This window comes from Cololabis saira, chromosome 5, assembly GCF_033807715.1.
Source record: "Cololabis saira isolate AMF1-May2022 chromosome 5, fColSai1.1, whole genome shotgun sequence".
Classification (NCBI taxonomy): Eukaryota; Metazoa; Chordata; class Actinopteri; order Beloniformes; family Belonidae; genus Cololabis; species Cololabis saira.
This window is the reverse complement of record NC_084591.1, coordinates 27241459-27255699: the sequence shown is the minus strand read 5'-3', so window position 1 is coordinate 27255699 and position 14241 is coordinate 27241459. Positions and strand designations below refer to the sequence as shown.

Sequence of the window (14241 nt, the reverse complement as noted above, 5' to 3'; positions counted from 1 at the left end):
GTGAACAGGGGTCAGGGCTACATTTGTCACGAATATGAACCTAATTAATTGATAGGCTAAATGATCAATGCAAAATAAATCTGTATCGACTTATACTAACTTTCATGTGTATTGGTTCACCTGATACACGGTTCGATTCAAACCTTTGTTTTCAAGAACTACTAAAGAAACATTTTGAAAACTTCCAGAATATTCCAGGATGCAATTTAAATTGCAATATTTGAACATAACTTAAATTATATTAACATACACAATAAATACAAACTTATTAATAATAGCAATTTGAGCCTCCTGAAAAGTTGGTAGGGTTATGTCCTTACCGTCCCTATGCAAACCTACGCCCTTGAGTACAGACCAAAAGTTTGGACAAGCTTCCCCATTTGTTTGAATGAGAAGGTGTGTCCACACTTTTGGTCTATACTGTATATCTAAAATGAAACAGTTTCCTAAGATAATAGGATGTTTGACATTTTACAGTTACAAAATAATTGCGAGAGGGAATCCCAAACCCCCTTTTTGTCAATATGTAATTGAGTAAATAAGCTTAAACAAGATGAAAAGAAATAAACAAAGGCGTCACAGTGACAGTATAGGGCAGGCTAACACTGCTTTTTTTTTTAATTCTCTGTAGATCCTAATGTAATCAATACATATAGTTTCTAACATTTAAAGGTATTACATCTGTTATTTTATAAATAAATAAATATAAAAATACAGCTTGTTCTGTGTGCTAATTTAGATGCTCTGACACATCTCAGGTTTCTCAGGCCCATTCAGCCAGCACTCTGCCATAATCTCTTCCACTGGCCAGCTGTCCCTCTGGTGTCTGCTCAAACTATCTTGAAAAACAGTTCAAACTTACCAGGACCATGTTTATATTAATCATTAACTCTCACAAGATTTCCCAATGGCTGTTGTGATAATACAGTCATGTTCAATGTCAATGCTGGCTTTGGTCTGGATATATTTTTTTCAACAGCAAGAAAAAATAAACTGGAAAAATAAATACTTAGTACTAAAAAAATTCAGTGACACATACAGTATGCTTTACAAAAAGTACTGACATAACCATTGCCGGCGGGTTTATCTCACTCTTTTGGCTTCACACCCACTCTGCCATTACCTACTACTAATAAGTATGACTGTTAACAATTAAGTTTTGTTTCTACACACAAGGGTTGGGGGAATTTATCCTTCGTTCCTCAATGACTTAAATTTGTCACAATAAAGGAACAATCAAAATATCACATTATGTTATAGAATTAGAAAAACATGAATATGTATACATGATCATTTAATGTTGCGATTCTTTTAGTGATTACTGATTAGGAATAATTTTAGGTAAACATATATAAGATATTCTTAACATTAAATGCACTCTATGTAATCATACACTCCTGACCCTATGGGGGCAGCATTTTACAATAGGTTTCATTCAACCAGGCATAGTCCATGTTCACAAGTGAATAAAGTTAACATGTGCCACATATAGATTAATGGGTGAACTACATTACAGTGGAACTGTGACCACTAGGGGCTGATTAGTGTAAATATTAGCATACATTAGAACAACAGCTTAGCCTACTTGCCAATCTAGAAACATTTCTGCCAGTTCTGCATATGTAATTCCTTTGTAGTTGTCTTCATTGAGGGACACACAGCACCAATATTGACACTCCTTTTATACTTTTTTAAAATTAAATCCTGTCTTAGTGTCAAACAAATCATGTCTGGTCTTGCTACAGAGAGAAGGTGCTGCTGATGGGAAGGGCAGTCCAGTTGACCCACGACTTCTCACCACTTTGCCCCTCTGGCAAGTCTGAGCTTGGCCTGAATGATCTATAGCAAGTGGTATGTTGTAAAATGACATGTTATTAGAATACATTACCTGTAAATTACTGGACACACTATGAATGACATCGCCCACTAGTTTTCTGAAGAGTGGTTTAAAGTGTCTTTTTCCTTGTACTGCATGGCACCAAGTTGTAAATGGGCAGAACAAATAGGACTGGGAAGCTGACTGGAACACACCCACCTGATTCCAACCAATGATTAGCCTGATTTATGCTTCTCAATAGAATTGCCGCCGTTGCAATGCAGAGGCTCTGCACCAACGTGAACCAGCCTTCACAGAGGCTTTGCGTCACCCTACGTGCACCTCCAACCCTACCTCCACTCTACAGGCATCAGCGACATCATTCCCTTTAGAGATGACAGAGGAGCTTAAATCAGGCTTTAACTGTGGCTATAGCCCTTTCAGCCAGTCAATGACTACTTTATGGTAAATTATTTAATAAAATAGAAATGTATGTTTATAAAACACATTTTATATTCAATATTTAATGTCAGTAAAAATAAACCCCAATTTCTTCCCCATTCCTGGATGGTTTGATCCACCCACCCTAGCATGTGCCAAAAATGATCACCTGTCAATCACCTGCCACAGCCAAAAATAACAATGGACTGGTCGTTGAAGGATAGCAGCAATGATGCTAAAAATACAAATGAACAAGTCCCAAGTCTAGTTTCTGTACTTTTTGCAAGCAATTTTTGCTATACAAAATTAGGTTATTGATGTGTTTTGTGTACATAAATGTGTATCTATAATTAAGTTCATAATTAAGTTTTAATTTCTAGGAGCAAATCTTTTGCAAGATATCAACAGGAAACACTTTAGTTAATGATTTTTTTTTATTTTAAACTTATTTTATTTGTAATTTTTTCGGACTTTTTGTGAACAATTTCGTACATTCACTTTTTAAAAATATATCAATATTAGATCACATATATATATATTCTTGTAGGTATATATATATATATATATATACTTATATGTGACTGTATTTGTCAAACTTGGTATTAACCATTAGAGAAATTAGAAGTATCTTCCATATTGGAGTTTTAAGTGGTTTTGTGCTTGCGTCATCACTGTTTTTGTGAAATTACTTTCACTCCCCAAATTTAAGTGATTACAAACAAATTTGCCATGGGTTAGATGTTTAATTTTATTTTATTATTTTTTTCTTTTGTTAAAATGTTTTACATTTGAATGTTTGACATGAAAAAGTTCAATAAACATCATACTGATGGCACAGTATTGTGTGTTAGCATGGGACAACGTTACAGTCCTTGATGGTCCATCTCACCATCCCAACTCTGGCCCTTTTCAATTTTTACATATAACAGATTTAATATATTAAGCATGCTTGTATTGCATTTACAAATGCATGAATAATGACTTGACATACAGTACAGACCAAAAGTTTGGACACACTTCCACATTTTTTTTGAATGAGAAGGTGTGTCCACACTTTTGGTCTGTACTGTATATGGAAACACATTTTATTCAACACCCTAAATCCTGAGGGGGAAAAAAAAACATACATCATACAATATTTTTTTAACATGTATTTTCTATCAATTTAAATTGTTTGCCACAAAGTAATTGTTTTCTGCTCTGTCAAATAAACTCCAGACTGTCTGTCCAACACCAGGGTTCACTGTTGCTCCAAAGACGTCCATCCTGCTGTCAACTGCAGAAACTACATTCTGTTACCGCATCTCAGATGTAAACTCAGCCTCCGTCAGCGAGCAGTGGTCGTTGCATTAGTTCTTTTAAATTTAATTTAGATGAATTTCACTTCTATGAAATATATATGTATTCTTTTATCAAGGAAATTTTAAATTTTATGTTTTTTTTTGTTGTTGTTGTGAACTTTAATTAGTCTCTGGTTATCCTCAGCGCCTTAATTGAAACCCCCTCTCTGCTTTGTTTGAGAATAAAGAATAGGCCTACTTCTGAAACGTATTGCTCTCTGTTACGTTGATATTACAAAGCCCACAGGGGACATACGTAGAAGCTAAAACCTAAGTACGGTAAGACCGTGTGAGTGATCCGGGAAATGACCTTGAAAGTAATTCAGATCTTTTCAACGAGTTCTCTTCCAGAGGAACAGAGACTGCATTATGCATGCAATCTATTATTAATGGTCTTGAGTCGTGTTACGATCAGACATGGGCCCTGAGAAAAGGCTTTATCTGAAAAGTCCCCTCTGATCCTTGTACCTGGCTACATAAGGGAACCCCTTCTGAATGTTCACTGCGATTAAGGTGTTTTACATTGCACCCCACATCGATCATGGCACATCATTTCTTCTTACCCAGAGTCTTTTAATTGCTTTATTATTAGCCTCCAAAGTTGCACTTAACAAAACAAACATATTTACAGATTGTTTCATATTTTATTAGGAGTTACGTCAATGACTTTTATTGATGGTCTACAAAGCACCGACTGGTCTGTGCTTGATCTGTTAGTTCCTATGAAGCTCCCAGACCCCTGAGGTTCATCTGGATCTGGTTTGTTGTGGTTCCCAAGAACCAGAACCAAGCAAGGTGAGGCAGCGTTCAGTTATTCTGCTCCTCACCAGTGGAACAAACTTCCTGTAGACCTGAGGTCTGCTCCAACTGTCAGCTCAATTAAATCAGGCCTAAAAACATTACTGTTTACAGAGGCATACTCCTAAATTGAATACTTACCTGCTTTACTCTACTGCTTTTTTATTATTTTTTTTTATTATTTTACTTCCTCCCTGCAGCTGTGAGACTACACAACCAGCACTGCTCACAGTAGACCACAACCATAACAACCTGACAATAAATATACATACCGGAAAATAATGTGCAATATCATTCACCTCAACGTGCATAAATAACATCTGTAAATATCCATCTGTTTTTCTTTTTTTGTATACTAGTATTTTTTATTTATTACTATTTTTATTCTCCTTCTCTTCTTCTTCTTATTATTGTATATACTGTTTATAGTGTTTTTTATTATTATTATTATTATTATTATTATTATTGTGTAATATTGATGCCTCTTGTGTTTTGCACTATCCCCTTTGCTGCTGTAATCTGGAAATTTCCCCTCTGGGGGACTATTAAAGGATTTCTTATCTTATCTTATTTGACCTCTTTTCTTATCATTTGATTTGTTATTTACTGTTTAATTTTGTCTTGCCACTTGTAATGTTGATGTAAAGCACTTTGAATTACTTTGTGTTGAATAATACTATACAAATAAACTTGCTTTGCCTTGGCTTGATGTTTTAAAACAATCCAATAGACAATCTTTGCTGTTTCCTCCCGAGAGCCCATTGGCTGACAGCTGTCCCCGGCCCCGCCTCCATCTGTCAGGCTCTGAGCTGCTCCAGCATCCTGGCACTGTTGATGCTCTCAAGTCACACACTGACATCTAACTTTGGACTTCAGGTATAGGGTGGACTTTTCGTCTCCAAAAAGCACCGCTGCTTGGGGAGAACTCGTGCACGGCTTGTGCGTCTCCAGACTTCCAACACCCCCTCAACATTTTCCTCCACTTCCCCCATCCAAGCTCTCTCTTTTTTTGCAGTAATGAAGTGCAGTTATGGCAAGGAGTAGCAAGTCAGCGGCGAGGACCCTGGAGGATTTGACGCTGGACTCGGGTTATGGTGGAGCCGCGGACTCCTTCAGGTCTTCCAGTGCGTCTCTGTGCTGCTCGGAGGCGCATGGGGGGAACCACCACTGGCATCTAACCGACTCCATGCACAGTCGACACAACAGTCTGGACACTGTGAACACCGTCCTGGCCGAAGACGCAGAGATCCTGGAGTGCGCGGGGCAATGCGCGAAACTGCCCGAGCTTGAGGATGTTCCGTGGAGCCTCGGGGAGGTGCTGAGCGCCCTGGGCAAGGACGAGGAGACGAGCCCGCCGCAGCAGGACGTCCTGCTCCGGCTGTCCGCGCTACTCGGCCGCGTCCTGGTGCGGGTGGCCAAGGAGGCGCAGCGCCTCAGCCTGCGCTACGCCAAATGCACCAAGTACGAGATCCAGACCGCCGTGAAGCTGTGCCTGTCGTGGAGCGTCTCCGTGAGCTGCGTCACGGCGGCGCTGGGCGCGCTGTCCCTGTACAACATGAGCACGGAGGAGGACAAGTTCAGCCGCGGCAAGTCCGCGCGCTGCGGGCTGCTCTTCAACGTGGGCAGGTTCTTCAGGTGGATGGTGGACAGCAGGGTGGCCGTCAGGGTGCACGAGCACGCCGCCATCTACCTGGCCGCCTGCATGGAGAGCCTGTTCCGCTCGGTGTACGCGCGGGCGCTGCGCGGCGCTGCGCCCCCGGAGCGCAGCAACGGCGTCCCCGACTTCACCGTGGAGACGCTGGAGCAGGCGGTGCGCGGGGACGCGGAGCTGTGGGGCTGCCTGCAGCCCTGGACGCACCTGGTCTGCGGGAAGAATGCAAGCGGTGAGTTATTATGAGCAGTACTCGAGTTGAGGGGGGATGAGGGGGGATGGCATCCCCCCTGAAATAAAAACGGTCCAAATCATCCCCCTGTAAAACTGCCATACCCCCTTTCCATCCCTTATGTCATTTCATCAATGAATGTGGTTTTACTGCTATTTCAACATTTAGAGTCATCACCAGAAAAATAACACCAGAAAAATAACTTATTTGACAATTTTCACCTGTTTCAAGTAAATTTTCACTTGAAATAGTAGAAAAATCTGCCAGTGGAACAACATTTATCTTCTCATTACAAGCAAAACAATCTTGTTCCACTGGCAGATTTTTCTACTTATTTCAAGTGAAAATCTACTTGAAACAGGTGAACATTGTTCAAATAAGTTACATTTTAACTAGAAATAGGACAAATATTCTTATTTTGAGTTTTTGCAGTGATCCATTTTACTTATCCTGTGAAGGACAGAGTCATATTGATAAGTTCAGAAAATAGTTTATTGTTGTGTTTTGATGTATTTGATGTAAGTCCAGTGGATATTTAAAGCTTACAGAAGGCTGCATTTAACTGCTGCTATGTCATTCCTGCAGTATTTCTGCAGGTGTTTTGGTCAGTGCTATTATTTGTAATATATTATATTATTTGTAATCAGCACAAATTATCTGTCCCCATATGATAAAATCCACCATCCCCCCTGATTTCTTTTACAACTCGAGTACTGATTATGAGACATGGAAGTCAGTGCAACTCCATCAGTGGCGTCAATTCAGTCGAAGCTAAGGTATGGCAAGGTTACGAGTCACAGAACTTAACTAGAGTATCAATCAACACGTCCAGCAAATACTCATCACAGAAGTCTGATATGTAGCTTATCTGTGTGGTCAAGAAAATTGGAACTTTTTCAAATGCAGTCTCGCTCACTGCAAAAACTCAAAATCTTACCAGGAATATTTGTCTTATTTCTAGTTAAAATGTCTCATTTTTAGTCAAAAAATCTCATTACACTTAAAACAAGAGTCATTACCAGAAAAATAACTTGTTATTTGACCATTTTCACCTGTTTCAAGTAAATTTTCACTTGAAATAAGTAGAAAAATCTGCCAGTGGGACAAGATTTATCTTCTCATTACAAGCAAAAAAATCTTGTTCCATTGGCAGATTTTTCTACTTATTTTAAGTGAAAATCTACTTGAAACAGGTGAAAATGGTTGTTTTTGAGTCTTGTCTTAAATGTAATGAGATTTAAAAAAAAATGAGACTAAAAATGAGACATTTTAACTAGAAATAAGACAAATATTCTTGTTAAGATTTTGAGTTTTTGCAGTGTATAATAACTAGTGAAATCGATCATGTTGTTCTTATTTGCATTTGTAGTTATTCCATAAATGTATTTAAAAAAAACAAACATTTACATTTAACCCTTGAAGCAAAGGTGTGGCGGCTGCCATACCTTGCCATACCCAATTGACGCCCCTGAACTCCATATTATGGTTCCGCGTTAAATCGACGCAGAGCCTACGGCATAGGGTACGCGGCGACGCGCGTCGCACTCTCGCGTTCTGCGTTGGTGTAACGCGGAACCATAAATCAGCCTTTAGACTCAGTTAACTGCCTCTCAAATCCAATGTTCATTAAAGGAATAAAGAAGTCACAACTGCCGTATTCAATTTCCTGTATATGGCTTAAATTCACTGAGGTTCACTTGCTTCCACATTTCTGTCACTTTCTCAGGAGCTGTGACCTTTAACGTTTACTCTTTCCAATGAAATGTTTTTAAATCTGAGAAGCGACAACCATCTGAGTAGATATATTGATTCTTTTCAGGCTACCTTGCCTCTTCTGTCCTCCATGCAGTGTTACAATGAAGCCGAAGCGCTCAGATAACCATCTTACATGCAGCTGTTTTTTTTAAAGCACACAGTGATGAGGAAGGGCCCAGTATCCTCAGGTTTAGTGACTCACTCACAGTTTGCAGGAGAAGGGCTTTTCCCTGCTTTGCTTTGGTGATGCTCTGCTGGAGGTGTGCGTGTGTTTGCAGACTGTGTTAATCACAACACACCACTGACTTTTTCCATATTTCATATGTAGATAAAAACTCATGTTATTTTTTTACAAAGATTGAGTAATTATGATCATAACTCACTCATTCTCCAGAAACAACCAACCAAACACAGTCTTGCCCCTGTTTTTTATGGTTGTTAAAGTGCTGCTGTGGCTCCTTTTGCAACAGGTTTATGTAATAAAAAGCCATAAGGGACATATGTGTTATCATGCATTATAAAGAGTGATGTGAATGAAACTGAGTTACAGAGTGAAGGGGAGACACAGTGAGTCTGACAGACAGAGGAAGTCACAAAGACCCTGCAACTGTATTGATGAGGCTTGGCATTGCAGGACAAGCACTTTGCCTTCACTGGACTTCTAGTTTTACATGTCAGTTGTTTTTCTGTTTCCAACTGCTCAGACCAGTGTGGGATTGTTGGTTTCAGACTCGCAGGCTGAATATTGAATATATCCTGGAAAATGCCAAGACTGATGACACGCAGTTCACAAGATTCTGATAAAACGCCACTGTGTCAATTTTGAGCACCTTCTGTGAGGTCTTGAATGTCAGTCACTCTGCAGGCCACTGACATTTCAGCTCTGAAAGAGATGTGTAGAGAGTTTGCTGGTGTAAAAGCAGAACCAATTCAAATGTGTAATATGAAAAATTGCATATGAGGAACAATCACCTGACTCCAACCGCAGCTTCAAGTTTAAGTTGGTGGCTCACAGGTGTTTAAATCTTTCTGATTTCCTATTGAAAGATTTGTGTTCGTTTGTCTGGTGAACCAAAAGAAAAACTAGTGGAATAGAATCACAGGTTAATACAACTTTTAATGGTCAAGTACAAGGTTTTTCCGGCCGGAGGTACATTTGTCTCAGACCACGTGGGTAGGAGAGAAATGCACACCCGGTCATCGATCCAGTTCCTTTTTATACTAAAAAGGGGGGTGTTCTTTGCAAATTAATTTCATTGGTGGAGCCTACGGGAAAGACCTCCGGAACGTGATACTTCCATCTTCCTTTCCCTGGGGTGTCAAGCCTAGCTCACAGGTGAGACCCCCCAAAGCTAAGCGTCTGCTTTTCCCCATCGTCTCTTCTCCAACAATGCTATGTGTATTGTATTTAACCTTTAATCTAATCTTTGTCTACCCTTAACACCAGTGTTGGCTCCGTGTCTTAATATGAGGTTACTTTGAATATGAAGAGAGAGCCCACTGGTGTTAAATTCTTTGAGCTTCAACAATTTCATGAAATCCTAACACTATACTGTAGATGGATTTGGACGCTATATATTCGTCAGGAAGCATCCCATACTTCCACCCACTGACTAATCTGTGTAGGTGCACTCCAAATTTCTACATTACAAAACTAATTACTTGATACTAAGTTACTTTGAAAAAAAAATCTTTAGCGTACTAGTGGCATTGATGATGAAAAGCAGCCAAAGAAAGAAGGATTAAGACGGCAGCAGTACTAATCATAAAGATTCTCAGAGAGCTGAAGATGCACCACCAGAAATAGCTCAAGGACAGGAAAAGGGTAAAATTGTCTGAAAAGCCAAAGACAGCATATTTGACAGTGTGTTGCATTCCCTTTTAGGAAAGTGGAAATCGACTATTGAAGGAATAAATTAACTGATGCATTTTTATTTAATCTATGATCTGAAACATTAAATGGTTCACAAAAAAGGCAAAATACAGATTATGTACACTTGGTACCTGATAAATTGCGTTTACATCTGGATAAAACATGCTCAGGATGAGGTGCCAATTTTCACACCAGCTTGGGTGGGTAAGCCCATGTGCAAGTCTGAAAAGAAATGGAATTACATCTAAATGAAGAAAAAAGTGTTAGATGATGTCAGTAATTTAGTATTTATAAAAAATGTCAAATGGTTACGTTTACAGTTAGGAGGCGTTACAGGGGTGAGGAGTCAAGCGCAAGTTGTCACGGGGTGGTTTGTTGAGGACCCAAACGCAGGAGAGCAGGAGGCAGGAGTTCCAAAAAGCAGGATTTATTCAGCAAAACCAAACCAAAAACGCTGCTGAGCAGGATCAAAAAACCAAACAGGAACATATGGAAAACTGGGTAGAACTGACGAGGAGACCATGGAGGGAGCAAACAGTACGGACCAGCGAGGAGCAGGGGAAAGACAAGACTAGATATACACAGAGGATAACGAGACACAGGTGGAGACAATCAGGGCAGATGGGAAACAGGAGGGTCAAGACAGAACTGAAACTGGGGGAAGTGTCAAATCCTGACACAAGGAGCTTAATCAAGATGTTTGAGTGGAAAAAGTCAGGTTTTATGTTCAACTCACCTCAAACAATTGAAAAATGAAAATGCACATCATGGTCATGTTACATATTCTTAGATATAGATAACTGTTTTGAATAAAAGTGCTTTTTTATGCTCAAAAATAATGAAGAAAGCTTTAGCAGTTGTTTCAATGAAATATCCAATTAACGAAACAAGTCATTTTGGTACCTAAAAATAAATTAGAGGAAGAATAGAGAAGAAGAATAAGTGAAAACAGCACTGAGCAAAGCCTTTGGGTTTAAAGTAATGTCTGCTGAGAGAAAGTCACGAGTTTTATTTGTCTTAGTTATCCTTTTTTTAAGATGAATTGTAATTTTTGAAACTTTATTATAGGTCATATCAGATGGCTTTGACAAAGACTTGTTAGCTGATGTATCTAAACCAGGGGTGTCCAAAGTCGGTCCTCGAGGGCCGCAGTCCTGCATGTTTTAGATGTGTCCCTTTTTTTATCAAACCGTGATACAAAGAGCTTGGTCATCAACAGAACTATCCAGACTTTGATGACAAGGTGGTGACAACCGTTAATTAGAATCAGGTGTGTTGATGCAGGGAAACAACTAAAACATGCAGGACTGCGGCCCTCGAGGACCGACTTTGGACACCCCTAATCTAAACAGTAAAGAGAAAAGTGTGTTCCTTGAAGTTTTGTCGAGACCAGAACAGAATTCGGTGGGTTACAGTGGGAGTGTTTTCATAAGCAGGGGCCCAGGGTAACATGTAACATGACCGACCTCTTCCTGGGTCCTTCCAGCTGTTTTGTCTCCATTTACAGTGATGGACTTGGTAGGATCCACTGACTTAGCAAATCGTCACTCCTCTCACCTGGTGACATTCGTGCACCACCTTTGCTGTGTGCCAACAGCCATTAAGTAAAAAAAAAGAACAGGACAGCAAAGAAGAATAAAAACAAACTGAAACCACGAGGTCAGCATTAAAGGAGTTGAGATTGCTGCTGTGTTTATGTCTGCTGTTTGTGAGGAATGGCACTGGCGGTGAAAAATAAGAGAACCTAAAGGGAGCATCAACCTGACTGAACAGCATCATCTCCTTCCCAACAGTTTTTTTTTAAACATTTTTCAAGCCTGTAGAAGTTCCTGAAAATTCTTGTTGATGAGCTCTTCCTGGTTTTGTAGAAGTGCCCCAACAGTCGAGGCCCTGGCAAACTATCCCTCACCCATGCTAACAGAGACCTGCGTAATGACTTGGTGGGAGGAAACAAAACCTCCAAATGAAGGGCAGTGTGTTTCAGTAATTGCTATTTAAGCAGGTGTTTATTAACAAGTTCCTCATATTAATTTAAAAATTAATATTTGAACAGTGTTTCATTCACATCTTGTCTCTTTTAACCACTTTTAAGTAAACCAATCATAATGAATATTACGCATTAAGTCAGGTACAGTACATTACAAATGACTGTGTTGGAAAACTGGTTGTTAGATGTTTCATTCTAACCAAAATTTCCTCTTCTGCATGCTTTTTTTCTGAAACGACAACTGTTCTTAACCTTGAAACAACCCCTCACTGTCATCTGCGGCGACTGAGCAGCTGAAACACTGTCATTTGTTGTCTTTCTGCTAAAATCAAACCCGTCAAGCTGAGGGTAGGTTGACCTTACCTGAGCTTGGGAGGCTGAGCCTCTGTTTCCATCCATTCTATCTATCTCACTCTGCAAGTGGGAGTAATTGAGGTGATTTTTTCATATTATGCTAACGGTGGTGACCCAGCTTTGTGAAGCGGCCTTTATGAATATCTTTATTACATCTCCTCCACCAAAGCCAATTTCCATTGCTATGCTGCCACAAATTCAATAAGGCTGTTACTCCAGTGGGTGTTTTCGCTTTCTGAACGTTTAGGCTCTATCAGCTACCTCTGTAATGAGCTGTCATGTGAAAGAGTAAGCTCATACGTTGGAAAAAAGCATATTATTTGAAAAACTAAAAGAAAAACAACAAAACAAAAACAAACAAAATTGTACTGTGTTCACTCTTGTTTTTATTTAAGGGGGTTATTCAGGGGTTATTCAAACAAACTACATTAAAGTATCATTTGTCCTATGATTTCCATAACTTTAATGAATGAATGAATGGCTCCTTAATATTGGAATTTGGAGCTCCTGATATATGGCCATTGTTATAACCTCTTTAGGGAAGGACAGGTGGAACCTTTTCTCATTTAAATCGCTGACCTGTCCGATCTGATGTACTCTTTGATTGAAATGCTTGAAAGGAATATTTTCAAGACCTTAAGAGATCTGAAATGATCAAAAATAGTGCCATAAATGTCTATGAGAAGGGCTCTCAATTTTCACAGAATGAGTATGAGACTCACACAACTCATGTTTTAACAACACATCCATTATCTTATGCAGTGAAAAACAAAATTCACAACTGATGACACTGCAGTGTAAAAGGAGGAGGCTGACACTGCATATAGAGATGGGCCAGTACTGCACAGCAACACTGAGGTTTTCAGAAAGTTAAGGAGAAAGTGAGAGCTATCCACTGCAAATCACTGCTGGTTGATCCGTTTACCGTTTTTACTGCATGAACCCACGCTCCCCCCACAGCCAAAGTCAAAATTGTTGTTGTGATCAATTCAAAATTTAAGTTCACCAAGATGTTTCACACTGTCTTCAAGGCCAAATTAACATACACTATGGGTTGCCTCTTTGTCTTTTGTGGTGCATAGTAATAGCTTTGTAGTTGATTGAAAACAGAAATAAAAAGGGCAAGCCATGCAGGTTCAATTCCAGTCTTCATTTGAACCACAGCACAGCAAACACAAACCTGGCAAAAGACTCATTAGTTTAAAACTTTCTGGCAAACTGAAAAATTGAAATAACTCCAGGGTGTGCTACTTATGGAAAATTGCTTGTAACTGGCAAAAGATTAATTGGCTGCACATATGTCCAATTAATATGTTTACTGGCTTCAGTTTGTGCAAGATACAGCTGGAGACAATCACACAGTCCTTGGTGTAACTCATTATCAATCATAAACAACATGTTAGACGTCTTTGGTTTCAAAGTGTCGAGTGTTTGAGAATGAACTGGGCACAGGCAGCATTTTTGTTGTATGTAAATATGATTTAGGATTTATATTACAGAAAGGCATCTGTTCTTATAAGCCACGTTGAATTTTGAATCGTCTGTGACTCCTCACTGCTTTGGTTAGCATTTGCCTGATGATGAGATGCTGCTGGGGGACGTTGCACGGATCAGAACCAATCATAAGCGAGCACCTGTCCTTTCTTTACCCCCAATAGGCTGTGAGAGGTTTGGGTTGGGAGTGTAAAAGCTTACAGACAGGCCAAACATTTTTTTTAAATAATAGACTTTGTGAAGCACAAACTGAACAGAGTGTTTCACTTATTGAGGTGGGTGCACCAGATAAGTGTGAGCAAATTTTTTTTGTGGCGCTTCAAATTGGGTTGCAACTAGGCCTCACGCACTACACGATCTGACGGTGACTCGTTCATTCAAGTGGTCTCCAAACCAAATTTAACAACAAAACAAACAAAATAAGGCATAACCACTGGTAAAACAGGATTTGTTAATTAAAATTAGACTGGGGGAAGAAACAAGTGGTGAAACATTTGTGT

General features: G+C 39.5%; 1 protein-coding gene across 2 annotated transcripts in view; it reads left to right on the top strand.

The window, feature by feature from the left end:
* The first annotated feature begins 5235 nt into the window (after positions 1-5235).
* The window catches only part of btbd11b (BTB (POZ) domain containing 11b), a 99405-nt gene continuing 90399 nt past the window's right edge, over positions 5236-14241 (top strand). For both annotated transcript variants that reach the window (XM_061721418.1, XM_061721417.1), the window contains exon 1: positions 5236-6278. In XM_061721418.1, coding sequence (XP_061577402.1) covers positions 5426-6278 — 853 coding nt within the window. In that variant the 5' untranslated portion in view covers positions 5236-5425. The remainder of the gene's footprint in view (positions 6279-14241) is intronic.